The sequence below is a fragment of the Heterodontus francisci genome, chromosome 9, assembly GCF_036365525.1.
Source record: "Heterodontus francisci isolate sHetFra1 chromosome 9, sHetFra1.hap1, whole genome shotgun sequence".
NCBI lineage: Eukaryota > Metazoa > Chordata > Chondrichthyes > Heterodontiformes > Heterodontidae > Heterodontus > Heterodontus francisci.
Window position 1 is genome coordinate 22,600,559 of NC_090379.1, and position 22,282 is coordinate 22,622,840.

The 22,282-nt window shown below is 41.5% G+C and overlaps 1 protein-coding gene across 1 annotated transcript in view; it reads left to right on the plus strand.

Moving 5' to 3' along the window:
* ylpm1 (YLP motif containing 1) overlaps positions 1–22,282 on the plus strand; it is a 152,524-nt gene that overhangs the window by 107,582 nt on the left and 22,660 nt on the right. Inside the window, exons 11-17 of the mRNA XM_068038138.1 lie at positions 163–308; positions 10,850–10,912; positions 12,880–12,999; positions 15,901–16,077; positions 16,716–16,799; positions 20,238–20,321; positions 21,001–21,111. Of these exons, the coding sequence (XP_067894239.1) occupies positions 163–308; positions 10,850–10,912; positions 12,880–12,999; positions 15,901–16,077; positions 16,716–16,799; positions 20,238–20,321; positions 21,001–21,111 (785 nt within the window). The remainder of the gene's footprint in view (positions 1–162; positions 309–10,849; positions 10,913–12,879; positions 13,000–15,900; positions 16,078–16,715; positions 16,800–20,237; positions 20,322–21,000; positions 21,112–22,282) is intronic.

Sequence of the window (22,282 nt, forward strand, 5' to 3'; positions counted from 1 at the left end):
TCAGCATTACTGTTTTCTTCATATGTCCTGACTTTTACAGTAAGAATCATTTTGCTTTTTGGAAAATTCAATTGTTTATCTTAACTGCACACGCATCTTTGTAATTTTTTATCTTTATTAATAATCTGGTCTTGATATCTGTTTGTTTACCAAAAATTTCAGGCGAAAGACGTGGATACTCTGATGAGAGGATACCTGCCCCAGCTCCCCATCCACCACATCCTCCTCCACGTGTTGAAAAGAAACCTGAGAGTAAAAACGTTGATGATATTCTGAAAACACCTGGCAGGCAAAGCCGACCTGACCGGGTGAGTTATGTTTGTCTTTTGTCTTCTACTCTCGGTTGGCCTTTTTCAATTTGTTGAATTAGAATTTAAAATTCAAGTGATTGTATGTATCTTGTTCATTTGATCAGAGTTGCAGTGTTATAGAGAGATTTTGGAGCTAGGTGTCAACCTTGGTTCAGTGATAGCGCCCTTGCTTCTGAGACGAAAGGTCTGGATTCAACCCTCAGTTCAGAGCTTTACCACCATAATATAGCCTGATACTTAATACTGCAGCAGTGCTACACTGTCAGAGGTATTGTCTTTTGGAGGAGACGTTACACCAAAGCCCTATCTGCCCCCTGAGTTGCGCTATTAGAAGAGGAAGGAGGTTTTTTGGTGTCCTGGCTTTGTATTTATTCCTCAACCAACTTCATCAGGGCCGAGTATGTAGTCAATTTCTGATTCATGTTTGTGGGAACTTGCTATGTGAATATTGACTCTTGTATTTACCTGCATTATAGCAGTAACAATATTTCCAAACGTAGTTCATTGTGAAGCTCTTATATCTTAACATCACGAAAGGCACTATATAAATGCAAGTTTTACTCAATTTAGGGGTCTAGGAGCAATCTGAATTTCCTTGTAAGTTTTATCCATGGTTATTTATCAAGATGGTGTACAGATGAGGGTGATCATTTGGCCATTCTAATTCATTCTTCAGGAAAGCCTACATTTCCCCATTTACAGCACATACATACGAACATAATTAGGAGCAGGAGTAGGCCACTTGGCCCCTCGAGCCTTCTTCACTATTCAACAAGATCATGGCTGATTTGATTGTAACCTCAACTCCACATTCCCGCCTATCCCCAATAGCCTTTCACCCCCTTGCTTATCAAGAATCTATCTACCTCAGCCTTAAAAATATTTAAAAACTCTGCTTCCACCGCCTTTTGAGGAAGAGAGTTCCAAAGACTCACGACCCTCTGAGCAAATAATTTCTCCTCATCTCTGGCTTAAATGGGCGACCCCTTATTTTTGAACAGTGACCTTAGTTCTGTATTCTTCCACAAGGGGAAAAATCATTTCCACAACCACCCTGTCAAGACCCCTCAGAATCTTATGTTTCAATCAAGTCGCCTCTTGCTCTTCCAAGTTCAGGCGGATACAAGCCTGGCCTGTCCAACCTTTCTTCATAAGACAACCCTCCCATTCCTGGTATTAGTCTAGTAAACGTTCTCTGAACTGCTTCCAAAGCATTTACATCCTTCCTTAAATAAGAGGACCAATACTGTACACACTACTCCAGATGTGGACTCACCGATGCCGTGTATCACTGAAGCATAACCTCCCTGCTTTTGTATTCAATTCCCCTAGCAATAAATGATAACGTTCTATTAGCTTTCCTAATTACTTGCTGTACCTGAATACTAATCTTTTGCGATTCATGCACTAGGACACCCAGATCCCACTGCATCTCAGAGCTCTGCAATCTCTCACCATTTTGATAATATGCTTTTTTTATTCTTCCTACCAAAATGGACAATTTCACATTTTTCCACATTATACTCCATTTGCCAGATCTTTGCCCGCTCACTTAACCTGTCTTTATCCCTTTGTAGCCTCCTTATGTCCTCTTCACAACTTACTTTCCTACCTATCTTTGTGTCACCAGCAAATTTAGCAATCATACTTTCGGTGCCTTCATCCAAGTTATTTATGTGAATTATAAAAAGTTGAGTCCAGCTAAGCATCGGCAAGATTAAAGCCAATGTAAGCCCCTACCATAAGTTCCATTCCCTCGCTACCCACTTCATGCTTCCCCACACCCCACCCCTCCAACTACTGTCTCAGGCTGAACCAGACCATTTACAGCCTCAGTTGAGCCCTGTCTTGAGATTCTGACCCTGTATCCTAACAAAAGGCACCAACTTTCGCCACCGTAACATTGTCTGCTTCCACCCTACTTCAACCCATCTACCACTGAAGCCCTCATTCATACCTTTATTACCTCCATTCTTAATTACTTCATTCTCCTGGCTGCCTCCCCCCCCAACCCCCAAAACTGTCGTCTGTATCCTATGCTGCACAAGGTTTCCTTGCCTATTACCCTTGTCCTCACTGATCAACATTGGCTTAGTGTCTCCCAGTGCCTCATATTTAAAATCCAATCCTTGATCTCACCCCTCTCTATCTTTCAGCCCTACGACTTTTTGCCTTCCCTTGAACTCTGTTCTTCTATCAACTGAGATGACCACCCAGCTTGGCTCATTATTGTTACTTGGGAATAAACCTGTTGCTGAGAGCTGGGATTCTTCCCCACTTTATTCCAGATTACCATGAGTAGTGTGATCCTTGGTGGAGAGACAATGGGAAGCATTCCAGTATTTCATGCTGGTAATCGCATGGATTAGCTGGTTACACTCTGGGACTTGGGGCTTCACAATCAATGACTGTTGCCAATCTCTGCCTAAATCCGCGTAATTTAAGTAAATAAAGTGTCTGCGGGGAAAGAGCGGACTCTGTTTTGGGCAACCAGAAACACTACCTTTAAGGATTTCTCAGTAACTTGTTTGTCAATTTAAGCATAGTGAATTTGTGCATGTCAGACACTCCAACCAATTAAAAAAAACAGATTGTACACTGTATTGGAATGACAAGCTTTATGAACCAATTTTTTTTGGTTCCATATTTTACATTCTAGTCCTAGAGAGATACAGCATTGAGACAGGCCCTTCGGCCCACTGAGTCTGTGCAGACCATCAACCACCCATTTATATTAATCCTACATTAGTCCCATGTTCCCTACCACATCCCCACTATTCTCCTACCACCTACCTACACTAGGGGCAATTTACAATGGCCAATTTACCTATCAACCTGCAAGTCTTTGGCTGTGGGAGGAAACCGGAGCACCCGGCGGAAACCCACGCGGTCACAGGGAGAACTTGCAAACCCGCACAGGCAGTACCCAGAACTGAACCCGGGTCGCTGGAGCTGTGAGGCTGCGGTGCTAGCCACTGTGCCGCCCCAGTGTTCCATGAGCTCCAGTACCTGCTAATTTTAAGCACTTGGGGGGGAAAAAATCCTAGGACCCAGGCATCTATTGAATGGCTGTGTTCAGGTTCTATGTTATTAGAAATTTCCACAACACACATTGGGTTGGATTTTATTGGCACCGTTCATAGATATATACTTTCTCATAGGCTTTCCATGGGCTTTTGCATGACAGGTTGCTATCAGTGGGACATCCAAATGGCGTGGTGCCTGCTACAGGGAAATGGCACCTGTGTGAACAGGGCAATCAACTGTGTAATAAAAGCAAAATACTGCGGATGCTGGAAATCTGAAATAAAAACAAGAAATGCTGGAACCACTCAGCAGGTCTGGCAGCATCTGTGGAAAGAGAAGCAGAGTTGACGTTTCGGGTCAGTGACCCTTCATCGGAAGGGTCTGATGAAGGGTCACTGACCCGAAACGTCAAATCAACTGTGTATCTTAGTCATTCTGATTGAAAAATCATTAATGAGCAGTGCAGAGTCTGAACCAGGAAGTATAAGTTAGAATCGTGAATTTAATGTCAAATGAGGCACAGAAAGTGCATTAAAGAGAAGAAAAGAAAAAATGGACTGAGATGAGAGTCAAAAAGGAAAGAAAAATTTCAAGTTATTTTATCTTTTAAAAAAATCTCCAACAATAATTAAAGTCTGAAGGAATGTGACTCCACACTTGTTAAAGTAAAATTTCAGCACCAGAGCAGTTATTTGACAGTAATTAGGACTGACCACGCCATTCAAAGGGTCCTTAGACTGGAATGACTTGAAGAAGGGAGTTTGGTAAGTGAGGAAGTTCAGCCCTTGCAATTGAGCAACAAGTTCGAGGTTCTTGCAGCTTGTATGGACAAGTGTGAGGGCTGTAGTGTCGATAAGCAGACTGACCATGGCACCATGGTACAGGAAGCCGTTCAAGTGACGGGGAGTGAAAAGGAAAATAGTGATAGGAGAGGACAGTATAGTGAGGGGGATTGGCACTGTCTCTGCAGCAAAGAGAGAGTGTCGAAAAGGCTGTATTGCCCGCCTGGTGCCAGGGTTTGGGACATCCTCTCAGGGCTGGAGAGAAACTTACAGTGAGAGTTGTGGTCCATGTAGGTACCAACAACATAGGCAGGACAAGGAAAGCGGTTCTGCATAGTCAGTATGAGGAGCTCGGCACCAAATTAAGAAGCAGAAGCTCAAAGATGATAATCTGTGGATTATTACCTGAGCCACATGCAAATTGGAGTAGGGCAAATAAGATTAGAGAAATGAATGCATGGCTCAAAGATTGATATGGTAGAAGTGTGTTCTGGTTCCTGGGGCACTGGCACTAGTACTGGGGAAAGTGGGGTCTATACCATTGGGACGGTCTACACCTGAACTGTGCTTGGGACCAGTGTTCTAGTGAGCTGCATAACTAGGGAGGTAGAGAGGGTTTTAAACTTAATAGTGGGAGCAAGGGATCAAATTTGGGAAGATGTGGTAAATCAAAGAGTAGAGACAAGGCAAGAGAGAAAGTTGTTAATATGGGAAATGATAAACAGACTGTGACAGGAAGGGATAGTGAGTACAAATCTAAGAGTAAAGCAGACAAGGCTAGAGGTAACAAAAATAATAGCCTAAAACTAAAGGCTCTGTATCTGAATGCACGTAGCATTCAAAACAAAACAGATGAACTGATAGCGCAAATAGAAATAAATAAGTATGATCTGATAGCCATTACAGAGACATGGCTGCAGGATGGCATAAATTGGACCTGAATATTGAAGGGTACATGACATTTAGGAAGGACAGGAAGCTAAGAAAAGGTGGAGGGGTGGCTCTGTTAATTAATGATGGTATTAGCACAATAGAGATTGTTGACGTAAGTTCAGAAAACCAGGATGTAGAAGCAGTTTGGGTCGAGATGAGAAATGATCAAGGCAAGAAGTCACTCGGAGTGGTGTACTGGCCCTCTAACAGTAACCACACGGTAGGATGGGGTATAAAGGAAGAAATAATGGGTGCTTGTCAGAATGGTACGGTGATAATCATGGGGGATTTTAATCTACATATAGTCTGGAAAAATCAGATGGGCCTAGATGAGGAGTCCATAGAATGTTTTCGGGATAGTTTCTTCGAACAGCACCTTCTGGAACCGACCAGAGAGCAGGCTATACTAGACCTGCTATTGTACAACGAGATAGGATTAATTAATGACCTCATAGTGAAGGTTCCCCTGCGGCAGCAGCGATCATAATATGATTGAATTTTACATTTAGTTTGAGGGAGAAAAGAGTGGGTCTAAGACTAGTATTTTAAACTTCAATAAGGGCAATTATGAGTGCATGGAAGCAGAGCTAGCAAAAGTGAACTGGCGAAGTAGGTTAAGAGATAGGGAAAGAGAAATGCAGTGGCAGACATTTAAGGGGATATTTCAGAATACACAGAATAGATACATTTCAACGAGAAAGAAAAATTCCAATGGGAGGACCCACCATCCATGGTTAACTAAAAAAAGATAGTATCAAACTTAAAGAAAAATCGTACAATTGCACAAAGATGGGTGGCAGGTCAGAAGATTGGACAGAATATAAAAAGCAGCAAAGAATGACGACAAGATTAATAAGGAGGGAAAATTTAGAGTACAAGAGAAATCTGGCTAGAAATATAAAAACAGATAGAGTTTCTATTAATATTTTAAAAAGAAAAGTTAACAAGTGAGTGTTGGTCCACAGAAACTGAGTCTGGGGAATTAATAAGGGAAAATAAAGAGATGGCAGATGAATTGAACAGGTATTTTGCATCAGTTTTCACCATAGAAGATACAAGTAACACCTCAGAAATAGCTGTAAATTAGGAAATGGAAGGGAGGGAGGAACTCAATAAAATTACGATCACCAGGGAATTGGTACTGAGCAAATGGTTGGAGCTGCAGGCTGACAAGTCCCCCGTCCTGATGGACTTCATCCTAAGGTCTTAAAAGAAGTGGTTAGCAAGATAGTTGATGCGTTGGTTTTAATTTTCCAAAATTCCCTGGATTGGTGGAAGATTCCATTAGATTGGAAAATAGCTAATGTAACTCCTTTATTCAAAAAGGGAGGGAGACAGCAGGAAACTACAGGCCAGTTAGCTTAACATCTGTCATTGGGAAAATGTTGGAAGCTATTATTAAAGACGTTATAGCATGGCACTTAGAAAAATTGAAGGTAATCAGGCAGAGTTAACATGGTCTTGTGAAAGGGAAATCATGTTTAATCAATTTATTGGAGTTCTTTGAAGATGTAACATGTGCTGTGGATAAAGGGGAACTGGTGGATGTACTGTACTTAGATTTCCAGAAGGCATTTGATAAGGTGCCACATCAAAGGTTATTTCAGAAAATAAAAGCTCATGGTGTAGGGGGCAACATATTGGCATGGATAGAAGATTGCTAGCTAACAGGAAACAGAGAGTAGGCATAAATGGGTCATTTTCTGGGTGGCAAGATGTAACGAGTAGTGTACCACAGGGATCAGTGCTGGGGCCTCAACTTTTTACAATTTATGTGAATGACTTGGATGAAGGGACCGAAGGCATGTTTGTTAAATTTGTTGATGACAGTAAGTTGTGAAAAGGACACGAGGCTACAAAGGAATATAGATAGGTTAAAGTGAGTGGGCAACGATCTGGAAAATGGAGTATAATGTGGAAAAATGTGAAATTGTCCATTTTGGCAGGAAGAATAAATAAAAAGAGGCATATTATCTAAATGGTGAGAGATTGCAGAGTTCTGGGATGCAGAGGGATCTGGGTGTTATCATTTATTGCGAGGGGAATTGAATACAAAAGTAGGGAGGTTATACTTCACTTATACAGGACATTGGTGAGACCACATCTGGAGTACTGTGTACAGTATTGGTCTCCTTATTTAAGGAAGGATGTAAATGCGTTGGAAGCAGTTTAGAGAAGGTTTACTAGGCTAATATCTGGAATAGGCGGGTTGTCTGATGAGAAAAGGTTGACAGGCTAGGCTTGTATCCGCTGGAGTTTAGAAAGGTAAGAGGCAATTTGCTTGAAACATACAAGATTCTGAGGGGTCTTGACAGGGTGGATGTGGAAAGGATGTTTCCTCTTGTGGAATCTAGAACTAGGGGTCACTGTTTAAAAATAAGGGGTAATCCATTTAAGACAGAGATGAGAAATTTTTTTTCTCAGAGGGTTGTGAGTCTTTGGAACTCTCTTCCTCAAAAGACAGTAGAAGCAGAGTCTTTGAATATATTTAAGGCAGAGCTAGATATATTCTTGATAAGCAAGGGAGTGAAAGGTTATCGGGGTAGGTGAGAATGTGGAGTTGAGGTTACAATCAAATCGGCCATGATCTTATTGAATGACTGAGCAGCCTCGAGGGGCCCACTCCTGCTCCAAATTCATATGTTCATATGTTTAATTATTTCTCGCGAATTTATTCCATACCTGGACAGCAATACAAGAACTTCATGTTGTTCAATATGTTTGAATGGAGAGCAGACAGTGAGATGCCATTTTCACGCAACTTCTAGAGGAGTAGTGTATCTTGAACGGCTGCTTCCGGAGTTTTGCGTTTAGCTGTGCATGTACACTCGCCAGAAATTGCTGTTCAATTTATGCATACGATGGTGGGTATTGTTGGCTCTACCAGTATTTTCATTGCAGCCTGACCCAAAAATTTTAGTTGCAGTTCAATAAATTTTAATTCGACCTCTTTTTTTTTTTTTATCCATTCATTCATGGGATGTGGGCGTCGCTGGCCAGGCCAGCATTTATTGCCCATCCCTAATTGCCCTTGAGAAGGTGGTGGTGAGCTGCCTTCTTGAACCGCTGCAAGTCCACGTGGGGTAGGTACATTCACAGTGCTGTAGGAAGGGAGTTCCAAGATTTTGACCCAGCGACAGTGAAGGAATGACAATAAAGTTCCAAGTCAGGGTGGTATGTGACTTGGAGGGGAACTTGCAGGTGGTTGTGTTCCCATGCATTTTTTGCCCTTGTCTTTCTAGTTGCTGGAGGTTGTGGGTTTGGAAGGTGATGTCTAAGGAACCTTGGTGCATTGCTGCAGTGCATCTTGTAGATGGTACACACTGCTGCCACTGTGCGTCGGTGGTGGAGGGAGTGAATGTTTGTAGATGGGGTGCTGATCAAGCAGGCTGCTTTGTCCTGGATGGTGTTGAGCTTCTTGAGTGTTGTTGGAGCTGCACCCATCCAGGCAAGTGGAGATTATTCCATCACACTCCTGACTTGTGCCTTGTAGATGGTGGACAGACTTTGGGGAGTCAGGAGGTGAGTTACTCGCCGCAGGATTCCTAGCCTCTGACCTGCTCTTGTAGACACGGTATTTATGTGGCCACTCCAGTTCAGTTTCTGGTCAATGGTAGCCCCTACAATGTTGATAGGGGGGGATTCAGCGATGGTAATGCCATTGAATGTCATGGGGAGATGGTTAGATTCTCTCTTGTTGGAGATGGTCATTGCCCGGCACTTGTGTGGCGCGAATGTTACTTGCCAAGTGTCAGCCCATGCCTGGATATTGTCTAAGTCTTGCTGCACTTCTACACGGAGTGCTTCAGCATCTGAGGAGTCACGAATGATGCTGAACATTGTGTAATCATCAGTGAACATACCCACTTCTGACCTTATGATTGAAGGAAGATCATTGATGAAGCAGCTGAAGATGGTTGGGTCTAGGACACTACCCTGAGGAACTCCTGCAGTGATGTCCTGGAGCTCAGATGATTTGCCTCCAACAGTCACAACCATCTTCCTTTGCACTAGGTATGACTCCAGCCAGCGGAGGGTTTTCCCCCTGCTTCCCATTGACCTCAGTTTTGCTCGGGCTCCTTGATGCCTTACTCGGTCAAATGCTGCCCTGATGTCAAGGGCAGTCACTCTCACCTCACCTCTTGAGTTCAGCTCTCTTGTCCATGTTTGAACCAAGGCTGCAATGAGGTCATGAGCTGAGTGGCCCTGGCGGAACCCAAACTGAGCATCACTGAGCAGGTTATTGCTAAGCAAGTGCCGCTTGATGGTGCTGTTGGTGACGCCTTCCATCACTTTACTGATGATTGAGAGTAGACTGATGGGGCGGTAATTGGCCGGGTTGGACTTGTCCTGCATTTTGTGTACAGGACATACCTGGGCAATTTTCCACATTGCAGGATAGATGCCAGTGTTGTAGCTGTACTGGAACAGCTTGGCTAGGGGCGCGGCAAGTTCTGGAGCGCCGGTCTTCAGTACTATTGCCGGAATATTGTCAGAGTCCATAGCCTTTGCAGTATCCAGTGTCTTCAGTCGTTTCTTGAATCGGCTGAAGTCTGGCATCTGTGATGCTGGGACTTCAGGAGGAGGCCGAGATGGATCATCAACTCAGCACTTCTGGCTGATTGTTGCAAATGCTTCAGCCTTATCTTTCGCACTGATGTGCTGGGCTCCCCCATCATTGAGGATGGGGATATTTGTGGAGCCACTTCCTCCAGTTAGTTGTTTAATTGTCCACCACCATTCACGGCTAGATGTGGCAGGACTGCAGATCTTAGATCTTATCCGCTGGTTATGGGATTGCTTAGCTCTGTCTATCGCATGCTGTTTACACAGTTTGGCATGCAAGTAGTCCTGTGTTGTAGCTTCACCAGGTTGACACCTCATTTTGAGGTATGCCTGGTGCTGCTCCTGGCATGCTCTCCCGCACTCTTCATTGAACCAGGGTTGGTCTCCTGGCTTGATGGTAATGGTAGAGTGGGGGATATGCCGGGCCATGATGTTACAGATTGTGGTTGAGTACAACTCTGCTGCTGCTGATGGCCTACAGCGCCTCATGGATGCCCAGTTTTGCATTGCTAGATCTGTTCGAAATCGATCCCATTTAGCCCAGTGGTAGTGTCACACAACACGAAGGAGGGTATTCTCAATGTGAAGGCAGGACTTCATCTCCACAACGACTCTGGGTGGTCACTCCTACCAATACAGTCATGGACAGATGTATCTGCGGCAGGCAGATTGGTAAGGATGAGGTCAAGTATGTTTTCCCCTCTTGTTGGTTCCCTCACCACCTGCCGCATACCCAGTCTAGCAGCTATGTCCTTTAGGACATGGCCAGCTCGGTCAGTAGTGGTGCTACCGAGCCACTCTTGGTGATGGGCATTGAAGTCCCCCACCCAGAGTACCTTAAGGATGCATATAGTTCACTTCACACATTGATTGCCTTAAATGCAGTTTTTCTACGTTTAGCAATAACTTCTTGTAAAGATATTCAGCTGTTAACTAATGCTTCGTATTCAATGTACCTCTTTTTCTGTGCATAGTAATATTTGATTCTGTGTGATTTTAAAAGGGGGATTATTTATTCATCTCTTGGCTGAATTCCATTGAATGCAGTAGGTTAAGAGAGATAGAAAATTTGTCCGACTTGGGTACAATAATAATGATTTTATCTGTGCTAAGAACTAAGTTGAGCAAATTTGCTTATTTTTGATTAGCATATATATGTAATATGTGGATTTGATTTTTTTTGTGGCAACTTACAGCATTACTTTCTTTGTTGTCCATAATGTCTTTCAGATTGTAGTTATTATGCGAGGACTCCCTGGCAGTGGGAAGACGCATGTTGCAAAACTCATTCGTGTGAGTATAATCTTTTGATAGGTCATTTTATGTATTACAAATTATTTGGGAAAACTGCACCACGGTTGGAATAAAAATAGTAAATGCTGAAAATACTCAGCAGATCTGGCAGCATCTGTGGAGAGAGAAAAAGAGTTAATGTTTAAGGTTGATGGCCTTTCATCAGAATAAAGGTGGAATTTTGTCCAGTCTTAAAGCTTTGGGCCAGAGATTCCTTCATGACTCAGCTGCGTGCCATGAAGACCAGTGTTACAACCGACTGCTCCAGTCAAAACCCCCAATCAAAATATACGATTCTGATTGTGGTGGGAGAAATGCACTGTTAATTCAATCCCATCCCTCCACAGATCGCCTAACATATCATTTTTTAACTTTCCAAATTAAAGACCCAGCCAAATTGTAAATAGAATAAATATTAAACCCCGAATGAGGCTAGCCAAACCAGGTGTCTTTAAATCAACAAATTAACTGTTTAATTAGAAAAACTAAATTCTTAAACACTACCAAGATATAAACAACATTTAAAATAGAAAAAATTAGAGTCCTTGCAGATTTATGCTCCTGCATAAATGGAACAGTGCACAGTTGCTTCAAGTCCCCACAGCCGTCCGATGGGGGGGGGGAAAGGGTTCTTCAACAGTAGAACAGTCCGTAGTCCAATTTAGAAGTTGAAGTTGATGCTTTCCTTCTCCAATAATGAATTTCAATGATTAACAACTTGCAAATGCTTTTTAATGAATCAATTTGGCTTTAGAATTTTTGAGGGATAAAAGATTGTCACAGTCCAACTTCCTTCAGTTTAAATTATCAGAGATCTCTGTTTTGACTTGACCTTTTAGAATTTTGAGATAGAATAATAAGTAAACAGACTAAATTCTCTTCCTCCAGTTTAAAGGTCTGAGAGTTCTCCTTTCAGGTGCTAGCACACAGCTATCTGTCTGTTTCTCAGTTAGAACAGTGTCTCAACTAAAAAGCCAGTTCAAAAGATAATTGCAACATTGTATAGCCGGTCCTTGATCTCTGAATGGCTGTTGCCGGGTAACCAGGATGCATTTTTTGAAGCTGGTTGGTTCCCTCTCCGTATGGATGTATCCAACAGCAACCAAAATGGACTTTCTCTAACTCCTGAGGCTTGCTGGTTCTTAAAGCAGTACGGCTCGTTTTCCAGCCTTAAAGGCACACCGCATTCTTCCCGGAAAAAAAACTACAGGATCATAACACCAGGAAGGGCCTAGTGAGCTGTTGTTGGCTGGGAATGTACAATTTATTTTAGCATTTCTGGTTTGAGAGGAAAGGTTAGGCAATATATCTGCTGTTTGTTCTCCAGCAGCTCCTGCTTGGAGGATGTGTACATGCATGCTTCCTCTTTGACCGAACCTAAAGGCACTGTATAAACTTAAGTTGTGGTCTAGGCATACATAAAATATAACCTCCTGATTGAGGTTTACTAGAGGGAAATTAGCATTCTTGGACTCCAGCAAAGAGTCAGTGCCTGAGTGATAGGAATGAGAAAAAACTGGCAGGAAGTTTGTCATGGTGTTTTGATTTTTCAAGGCATGATCTGTGCTGAATTATGAGGGTCGTACTGGAAGCTTGCATATGCATATTATGTTGCTGAATGATTTCACATTGATATTCTTCTGATTGCAGACTTGGATTTTAAACAATATCTTGGAATATGTAGAATTTGCTGATAATGGTTTAATCTAATGCAGCAGTTTGAACAGAATCTTGGCTTTGGCTATTGACCAAGTGATGCATTTTCAGCAGATGCTTATACCTATTTAAAATAATTTCAAACTGTCAAGTAAAGAGTTTCTGTTTTGTTGAATTGTTAACTTTTTGTCATCCAAAGACAAAGGATTAAATTGTGTTTGTGCTCAATAATATAAAGGTAATAAATTGGAACCGCTGTGCAGAAATGCTTCCATGTGAATTAAATTTTTACTTCTCTGCTTATATTTTAGGATAAGGAGGTAGAGTATGGAGGAGCAGCACCACGGGTCCTCAGCCTGGATGATTACTTCATGACTGAGGTAGAAAAAGTAGTGAAGGACCCAGACAGTGGCAAGCGAGTCAAAAAGAAGGTAAGTGCTGAGAAAAATGGTTATATCTGTAATTAGTTTAGATCAGAAAGAAATGACCATGTAGTATTTCATGTTTATGACAGCAGATATGTCTTTGTTTTCTGGGGCTTGAGATTTAAATCTCAAAAAAAGGATTTTAAAAATTCAGGTGGTCATTGCGGTGTCCAAAGTGAAACAAGTTTTTCAGTGGATGTTGATCCATCACACAAAAAAGACAATTTAGAGATGAATTAGATTGAGGAAGCTGAACTAGGCTTTTCGTCAAAGACTTTATATTCAAAAAGTAGCTTCTAAATTTTCATTTGAGTCATAGGAATTGCAGCCTCCGAACCATTCTGTAACACTGACTATTAGTCTGCTAAGATGAGCAGACGACGATTTATATGCTCCAGGTTAGGAATTTTCCCGTACTTGCTCAGTCACATGTATATATTCTGAATCACAAGAGAATCTCTACATCACACAATAATTACTCAAAGCAAATAAGCTCACATTGAGCAGAATATTTATATCCGTCATAGAATTTCAGAATCAAAGGCTGTAGTTAACTATAATTTGCATAATTTTGCCTACTTTGAAACTTGCCAATTCCAGTAGGTATAATTTAAGATAAAGGCTCAAATTTTTCTCTGTCTTGCCCCATTCTAAACTTGCCCCACTATCTTATCTTTGTCAGCAGGACCCTTGAATAGCACAACAGGAAAAGGAAATGATGGAATAAGTGATTTATGCGATCACTTATGGAGCTCCCTTTTTGGCCTTTTGTGCTGCTCCACAGTCACCCCTTATCAATCTGATTTTCATAGCTCCACTGCCACTTAGATGTAAAATAATGGCGCAGTAGCCTGGCAGCAGCATGATTTATAGCTGTTAGCGCTCTTTTTAATTGCTTGCATGATTCGCAATGAGTCAGTCTGAAGCTAGAGACAAACTCACCACACCCACTCGCCATACTCAAATTTGTGACACCATAACAGGATCTAAACCGAAGCAGACCAATCGATTTTACCAAGAAGAGAGCAGCCTGGTGGGTGTTGCAATTTTAATGAGTGCCATACTTCATCTGTGCATAAAACCACATATTAAGACTTTACACGGCCACCCAATTTATATATGCATCAAATTGCTGGGGTGAGAATGGCTATTTTGTTTCCAATTCACCGCTGTCCTCATTACGGCGTATTCTCATTAGAAATGAAGGAAAATATGGGGAACTGATTGATGAGATTGGCCAGCTAGACAGCTAAATTTACAGTATACTTCGCTGATTTCAATGCTGCACGGACCATTCTGTAACTGAAGTAAAAGTTATTTCTTAAAATTATTATTTCCATAATTAGAATGCTGGAACACTTTTGGTACGTGTAATTGGTTGAGAGCTGTATTGTTTTGTAGTCATGGCCTACTAGCATTGCAATGCACAGATTATGGCTTGCTTGAATATTTGAATCGAGAAAATCATAAATTTCTCAGCCTAGGTTCTAATTAACAGTGACAGCAATTTTCTTTGCAACGATCCCTAATGTGTTGCTTCTCATCATAGGAAAGATCTGAACTGTGCAGTTGATACCCACAAAGCCAGCTTAGTGGATAGAACAAATATTTTCCCCACAGGGTTTTATGTGTATAGGGCCTGAAACTCAGTGCCACGCTATGGCGAAAGAGTAGACAGATCATCATCCTCTCCCCAATGTCTGGGGAAGTTCTTGGGCTATTATGGGAATCCTGTTAAGTAGGCCCTTAGGCTGCAACTGAACTCCCAACAGCTTAGAAAGTGCTGGAAATACTCGGTAGGTCAGGCAGCACCTGTGGAGAGAGAAGCAGAGTTAATGTTTCAGGTCTGTGACCTTTCATCAGAACTGGCAAAGGTTAGAAAAGAATTAGGCTTTAAGCAAGTAAAGGGGATGGGGAAGAAAACAAAATGAGAGGTGTGTGATCGGGCAGAGGGTAGGAGAGATTCGATAACAAAGCTGTCCTGGGACAAAGGCAAAGAATGTGTTAATGTTTGTGGTGAAAGACGATGCATTAGTCCAGCGAGAGTGTTAATAGCGGAAAAATGAGCAACTCTGTCTACATGAAAAACAGGCTCATAGTTATCAAATAAAATAAAGAATATAAAAATACAAAAAAAAGGCCAGTCATGCTCTGAAGTTATTGAACTCAGTGTTCAATCTGCAAGGCTGTAGAGTGCCTAAGCGAAAGATCAGATGCTGCTCCTCGAGCTTGCGTTGATGTTCACTGGAACACTGGAGCAGGCCAAAGACAGAAGTGTTGGCATGAGAGCACGGGGGTGGGGGCGGCTGTTGAAATGGAAAGCAACTGGAAGCTCGGGGTCATACTTTCAGACTGGGCAGAGGTGTTCCGCAAAGCGGTCACCCAGTTTGTGTTTGGTCTCCCCAGTATAGCTTAAATCTGGTGTCAGTTCTGCCAAAGTCTCCAAACCTTTAACAGGCCAAGTTAATTGATCTTCGAGAGGATCAATTTATCACTATAACTTTGCCTGCAAGTGAGTCTTTTTGGAGCTCAACATTGTTAATGGTATTGTTTCTTAGCCCCGGGAAGGGGCTTGGAAGCAGTTATGCCAGTGTGGCCGTGAACTGCTTAACTTACAAATGCATCTTGGGGTGGACATTGCTAAATTGCCCTTGCAGGTGTCACTGCCCCATCCAACCATGGGAATGACTCCAATGTCCATGATTTGAATTAAGATTCCATGACTTATGCATGGATGGCGGATGGAGATCCACTTGTGCCTGTGGATTAGGGATATTGGCATTCGATTTTTAGTTTATACTCATCGAGTGTGGTGAATAGCCAATTTATCATTATCTTTCCAATTATTTGTGGAGACAAAAGCTAATCAGGGCTGTTTTCTTTCTGTCTGTCTCCTCTGCCCCTCAGGTCTTAGAGTATGAATATGAGCCAGAAATGGAGGACACATACAGAAACAGCATGTTCAAAACATTCCGGAAAACACTAGACGATGGCTTTTTCCCCTTCATCATTGTAGATGCCATCAACAACAGAGTCAAACACTTCGAGCAGTTATGGAGTGCAGCCAAAACTAAAGGCTTTGAGGTGAGTTAACAACTTACTTTTACATAGCACCTTTAACATAGATAAAGCCAAGATGCTTCACAGAGCTGCCATTCGGAAAATAATGGATGCCAAGACAAAGGAGAAGATATTAGGAGGGGTGACAAAAGTCTTGGTCAAAGTGGTGGGTTTAAGGAGAGTCTTAAAGGAGAGAAGAGAGGTGGAGGGGTTTAGTGTGGAAATTGCAAACATGGAACCTAGGTAGCTGAATGCACAGCTGCTGAACGGTAAAGTTGTTCACTCGATGCATAAACTGCTTTTTTTGGTTCGCGGATTATTAAAATCTCTGCTAACTTATGACAATCATTTTATTTTAAAATATTTCATTTAGATTTCAAGTAGTCGCAGCTGTATTGGTGGGAGGAGGAGAATGAGGGGTGAGAAAAGTCATACAGATCTGCTAAATGGAAGGTTTAGATTAAGGTGTTTAAATGTTTTATAAAAGTTAGTGAAAGAATTAAATTGACAGTTAATTGACTGACTTGAGCACTTTTCTAGCAAGGATATAATTTGAATTTAGATAGTTTTTTTGCTTTTCTGACAACTTTCCCTATTTTAACTTGCTGTGTTAAGTAGTTGGTTACACTAACAAGATTTCTATCCCCTTTCTCTCTCTCCAGGTTTATATCGCAGAAATGAGTGCAGATAATCAGACATGTGCCAAGAGGAACATTCATGGACGCAAACTGAAGGAAATCAACAAGGTGAATAATCTGGGTTTCCATTTCTTTAAGCCTTTGAAAGTGATCTTTGTTCACAGTTTAACACAGAGCTGGAGAAAGGGACTGATTAATGGATTTCAGATCACGCTTCCCTCAGTCATTCAAAGTTACATTCTGAGACTTTCTCCTTTTCTGTGCATTCATTTTACTCCTATGCCTCTGCAACCATCTGCTTGGAGGTGCATGAGAGCAGCCAGAGGGTGGCATTTGAATTTTTATTTTCCTCCCTGTGGGGAAGCTCTTATCTACTGCTTTATCCTATGATGCAGATTGAACCAGAAACTTAGGTGGAGACAAACTTGCATCCAGTCATGGCCAACTTCTCTGTGCAAATTAGAGTGGCATATCATATCAGTCTGTTATTCTGGTGAGTGTGCTGTGGCATTAAAAGCAGTCATTTTTGATCTTGCATTTGCTGTAGGCTGTGACAGGAACTACAATGGCTGAAAAGCGTACAACTTTTTGATGAGGGTTGCATGCTTTCACAAGATCATAAAGAAAGACAGACTTGCATTTATATTGTGCCTTTCATTACCACCAGGCGTCTCAAAGCACTTTACAGTCAGTGAAGTACCTCTGAAGTGTCGTGACTGTTGTAATGTAGGAAACTTGACAGCCAGTTTGCACACAGCAAGCTCCCACAAACAGAAATAACCAGATAATCTGTTTCTGTGATATTGATGGAGGAGTAAATATTGGCCAAGACACTGAGGATAATTCCCCTGCTCCTCTTCAAATTAGTACCATGGGATCTTTTGCATCCACCTGAGAGGGCACACGGGGCCTTAGTTTAATGTCTCACCCGAAAGATGGCGCCTCTGACAGTGCAGCACTTTGTACTGCACTGGAGTGTTATTTTGATTTTTGTACTCAAGTCCTGGAGTAGGACTTGAACCCAGAACCTTCTGAACCAGAGGCAAAAGTGCTACCAACCGAGCCACAGCTGACACACTTTGTCAGTGTCTCCTTTGACATCAGTGGAGAGTAATATAGGGCGGGATATAAAACCAACATTCCACCCGATCTTGTGGGTTTCCCGCCTGGTGGATTAAGTTAAAGTTACCCCTTACCCCTCCATCGATCTTCTTCGAAGTCTATTCCCAGCGTTGACCAAACGCTAGCTGATATCAGTCTTTGGATTCAAACTAGCGAAAGCCAACTTACGTCCCCTTGCCCTACTCCTGCAACTTAATTTATATAGTCTGATTTGCCTATTTCCTAGCATTTACTATCTTCTATAGCTCTATAAAATAATTTCTCAAGTGCTGCCTCTCCAGGCTGAGAAGCACAGATCCCTAATTTTCCCTCATATCCTAGACTCCTGACACTAGAATTAGTCGTCTGGTCCTTCGATGCACTGCTTCCAGGACTTGAATGTCTTCCTTGTTTCTCGGCAACTAGGACTGGGCACATTACTGAAGCTGCAATCTGACCAAAGCACTGCACAGTTTAAACATGGCTTCCTCTGATTTACATTCAACTGTTTTGGCTATGTAGTTCAACATTCTGTTGACTTTGGACATGATCAATTTGGAGTCAAATAAAATTCTCCTCCAACTGCATCCTCAACTCTTGTCGGCACTATTAAAGGGATAGCTTATTTTTCCATTTTGTGTGCAGTGTTTTGCTTTTGTTTATACTAAATTTTGTCTGCCGTTTATCTGCCCGCATACTGTATTTTGTCCAGTCCACTCTAATTTTTGATATTCCTCCAATTCCACTGTCCCTACCAGTTTGGTGGTAACAAAGGTGGCCACAGTTTTTGACTGTAGATGGTTATGTAAATAAAAAACAGTTGTGTTTTGACATCCTGTTTATTTTTTTTGAACTCTGCTTTTTAGCCACACTTTTGTTCACCTAAAATATCCTATACATCTAGAGACAGAGTATAATAACAGCCTAGATTTCTAAAAGGAATGTCATGTTTAACCAACCTTATTAATTGCTTTGACGAAGTAAGAAAGAGTAAAGGGCAATGCAGTGGATGCAATAAACATTGACTTTCAGAAGGCCTTCAATGACCTGCCACATAAGAGACTCATAACCAAGGTCATATGGAATTAGGGCCCACGTGGTGAAATGGATTGAAAGATGGAGACAAAACAGAAAACCGAGGTTAAAAGTTTTGGAAAGTTTTTCTATCCGGCAGAAAGTTGGGCATGGTGTCCTGCAGGGATCTGTGCTGGTGACTGTTGTTGTATATTATGTACATAAATGAAACAGATATTGGCAGCATGGCGTTGAAATTCACAGATAATGTTTTTTTTGCGAGTGTGTGTGTGTATGTATGTGCTGGGGAGGTGGCATGGTATAACTAATAATGTGGAGGACTGCATCAAAATCCAGGAAGACATAACCAGGCTTGCTGATTGGACTGATAAATGGTAAATTCAATATGGTAAAATGTGAGTGTTCATTTTGGTTGAAGGAATAATGAGGAAACTTCATCTTTGGAATTGGGTAGAGAGCTAAAGAAATGCTAAATTTATATAGCACCTTGGTTAGATCACACTTGTGTTCTGTAGTTCTGGGCTCCATGCTACAGAAAGTATATTGAAGCATTGGAAAAAGTGCAGAAAAGATTTAAAAGGATGTGCCAGAATTGAGAAGGTGCAACTATCAGAACAGGCTGGAGCTCCTTTCTCTTTTTAAAGAAAAAGTGGATACCTGATAGAGGTCATCAGAATTATGAGCTTTTTTTTTATTTACACATTCGGGGGATGTGATAGATTCTGCTCCCACTTGTGGGTAAGTTTGGAATAAAGAGGTATAAGTATACGATACCCACTAGAGATCAACTAAATATTTTGGGAGGAATTTCTTTACACAGAGTGGTGAGAATGGAACTCATTGCCCCATGGAGTGCTTCAAATAGATAGCTTTGATGTATTTAAGGAGAGGCTTGGTGCGTGCTCAAGGGAATCAGGAACAGACAGGGGTCTATGTGGGTAGGGTGAGAAGTGGTAATTCGCATTGAAGAAGGCTCATGTGAAGTATAAACACCAGCCGAGACCAGTTGGGCCAAATGACCTGTTTCTGTTCTATAGATGCTGCATAATTCTATACATTAGTCACATTGATACTGGGTTGGCCTGAAATATTGGATTTTGTTAGCAGCTGATCTCCAAGAGACTTTATGTCTCCTGTGAAAATTTTGCTTCCCCTTTTTAATTCAGTAAGTTGGTATGCAGGAAGGCAGGAATCTCGCGTTTCATTATTCACTTTCAAGACCTATCAGGGTTGGAATCAAGTTTGTAACGGAAAACTTGATCCCAAAAGCCAGCTCAGTACTCGACTAGCAACAAGCAGGTCTAAGCAGCTGCCCTCATCAACTTGAATTTTAATTGAAATTTTTGGTCATTAAGTAACCGAACACTGGCTGAGACTGTTGATTAACATATATTTTCTGATGTTTTATAGATGGCTGAACATTGGGATTCAACTCCCCGTCACATGTTACGTTTAGATATCAGATCACTGCTCCAAGATGCTGCTATTGAAGAAGTAAGTGGCCCAGAATGCATTCAGGCTTTCCATCTCTATTATCTCAGGAGTGTAGAGCATTATGTAGGCTTGCTGTTATGCAATTAGATTGCCAACTGGATTTCTGTGGTTTGTATTTGAGCTGTTGGTCTTAATTGGAGATAAAGAAAGGAGAGGTTGTATCTTGAATTTTCTTAAAACTCCAGAAGTTTATCGAGCAGGATCTTTACCTTCTAAATTTGTGCTGACTACTGAAGTTTACTTCAGCTTACTGCCAGAGTTCTGCACCACCTTTTTCCTTGTAGCTGCACCTTTTCTTTGTAGCTATATGAATGCAAGTTATTTCCTTTGAAAAGTGTACAATCTCCTTCAAAAGATTTTGAGGATTATGCTGGTGTGCCATTACACTTGAGATACAAAATGACAAGTTTTTATCTGTTTCCGATATAAGTTCATTATCGTGTGCTGGGAACTGCAGTATAGAAAGTAACTGCCTTGTGGAAATGGAAGAAAATTAGTTGGCAAGCCACCCGTAATGCATTTTTGCACCTCTTATTGGTCATCTAAGATTGTCAACTGTTTGGGAGCTATTGTTTGCACCTCTCGCTCCTGCTGTGCAATGAACCATTAAAGGGAAGAGAGTAGAATAAATGCAAAATTCCTTTTTTAAACTTCATTTGTGTAAACTTTAATTCTGTAGGTTGAAATGGAGGATTTTGACCCAAACACTGAGCAGCAGCCACAACAACAAGAAGAACAGCAACAAGATGAATCTAAGAAGGATGCCACTGATGAAGATGAATATGAAACGGTAGGAGATGTCGTCGCAAAACTAAATTCTTTACTCGTTTCAAGTGAGACTTCTTCCTAGTACACTTTTTTTACTGGTGTACCTGTCAGTAAGAAATGCAAAATATGTTTCCCTTTCTAGTACAGGAGACCATTGGTGCAGTGCAAATTGTTGAGGCCTTCCCGAGTTATCAGCCACGGGATCTTAGTTGTGAGACACTTGACCTGTTGACCAGACCCTGCAGTTCATGGTGTAGGTTTGGTTAATAGAACACAATTGATAGGCATGAATGTGATGCTGATATTTAAGTTTTCTAATTAGTCTTGAGGAAAACTGTCTGTTGCTCCTATGTAAAATTATAGATTTCATGTCACAATCAAGGATATCATAGTTAAACATGCATTATCAATATATGCAGAGGCAGCAAGTCCATTCAAAATTGTTCTCATTAAGTTAGTTGACAGGACCATAATTACATTGTGGCATATCATGGTTGATTATGGGCAGGACACAATGGCCCAGGTTTGACAATGAAGCAAGGGTGCTCGCTGCTAACATTGAAGAAAGCTGCCCACAGAGATCTAGTGATCTCTGTGGCAGGGTTTTCCCTTTTCCTGTCCACAGTTTAAATCTGGTGCCAAGTCATGGGGGTGTTTTGTGTGCAGCAGCAGTGATGTCTCCAAACAGGTAAGGAGTCAGTCACATGGAAGTATTCAAACTCTGCAAACCAGGAAGTTAAAACCATTGAACCCCTTCACTTTTAATTTAAATTTTCAGATAGAGAAATAAATGGCTGATTGGATAAGCTGTGATAAAAAGAAACAAAGTATTTAAAAAAATGTTTTAAAAAATATGCAGAATTTTTTATCATTGGAGAAATTTGACATTTCACAAATATAGAACTAGCTTTTCAGGACCAGTGAGTGTGTTTAGCAGTAATGATGAAGTTAGTATGCTGTTTAAAAGCCCAATGAGGTGTAACTTTTCCAAGGGATTTTATAGCAAAATTAACAGCGTCAGAGTAAGTTTTTGTCAAATTTTGATTGCAATAGAAGTTGCGTTCTGTGGGACCCTCAACTGCACACCCTGTGGAGGAGTGTAGACTCACTGGTGACTTCTGGATTTCTGTATTACTCTGCGCATGTGCAGACTCCAGATGTTTCTATCAGTTTCAGTAGAGTAATGACGGCGA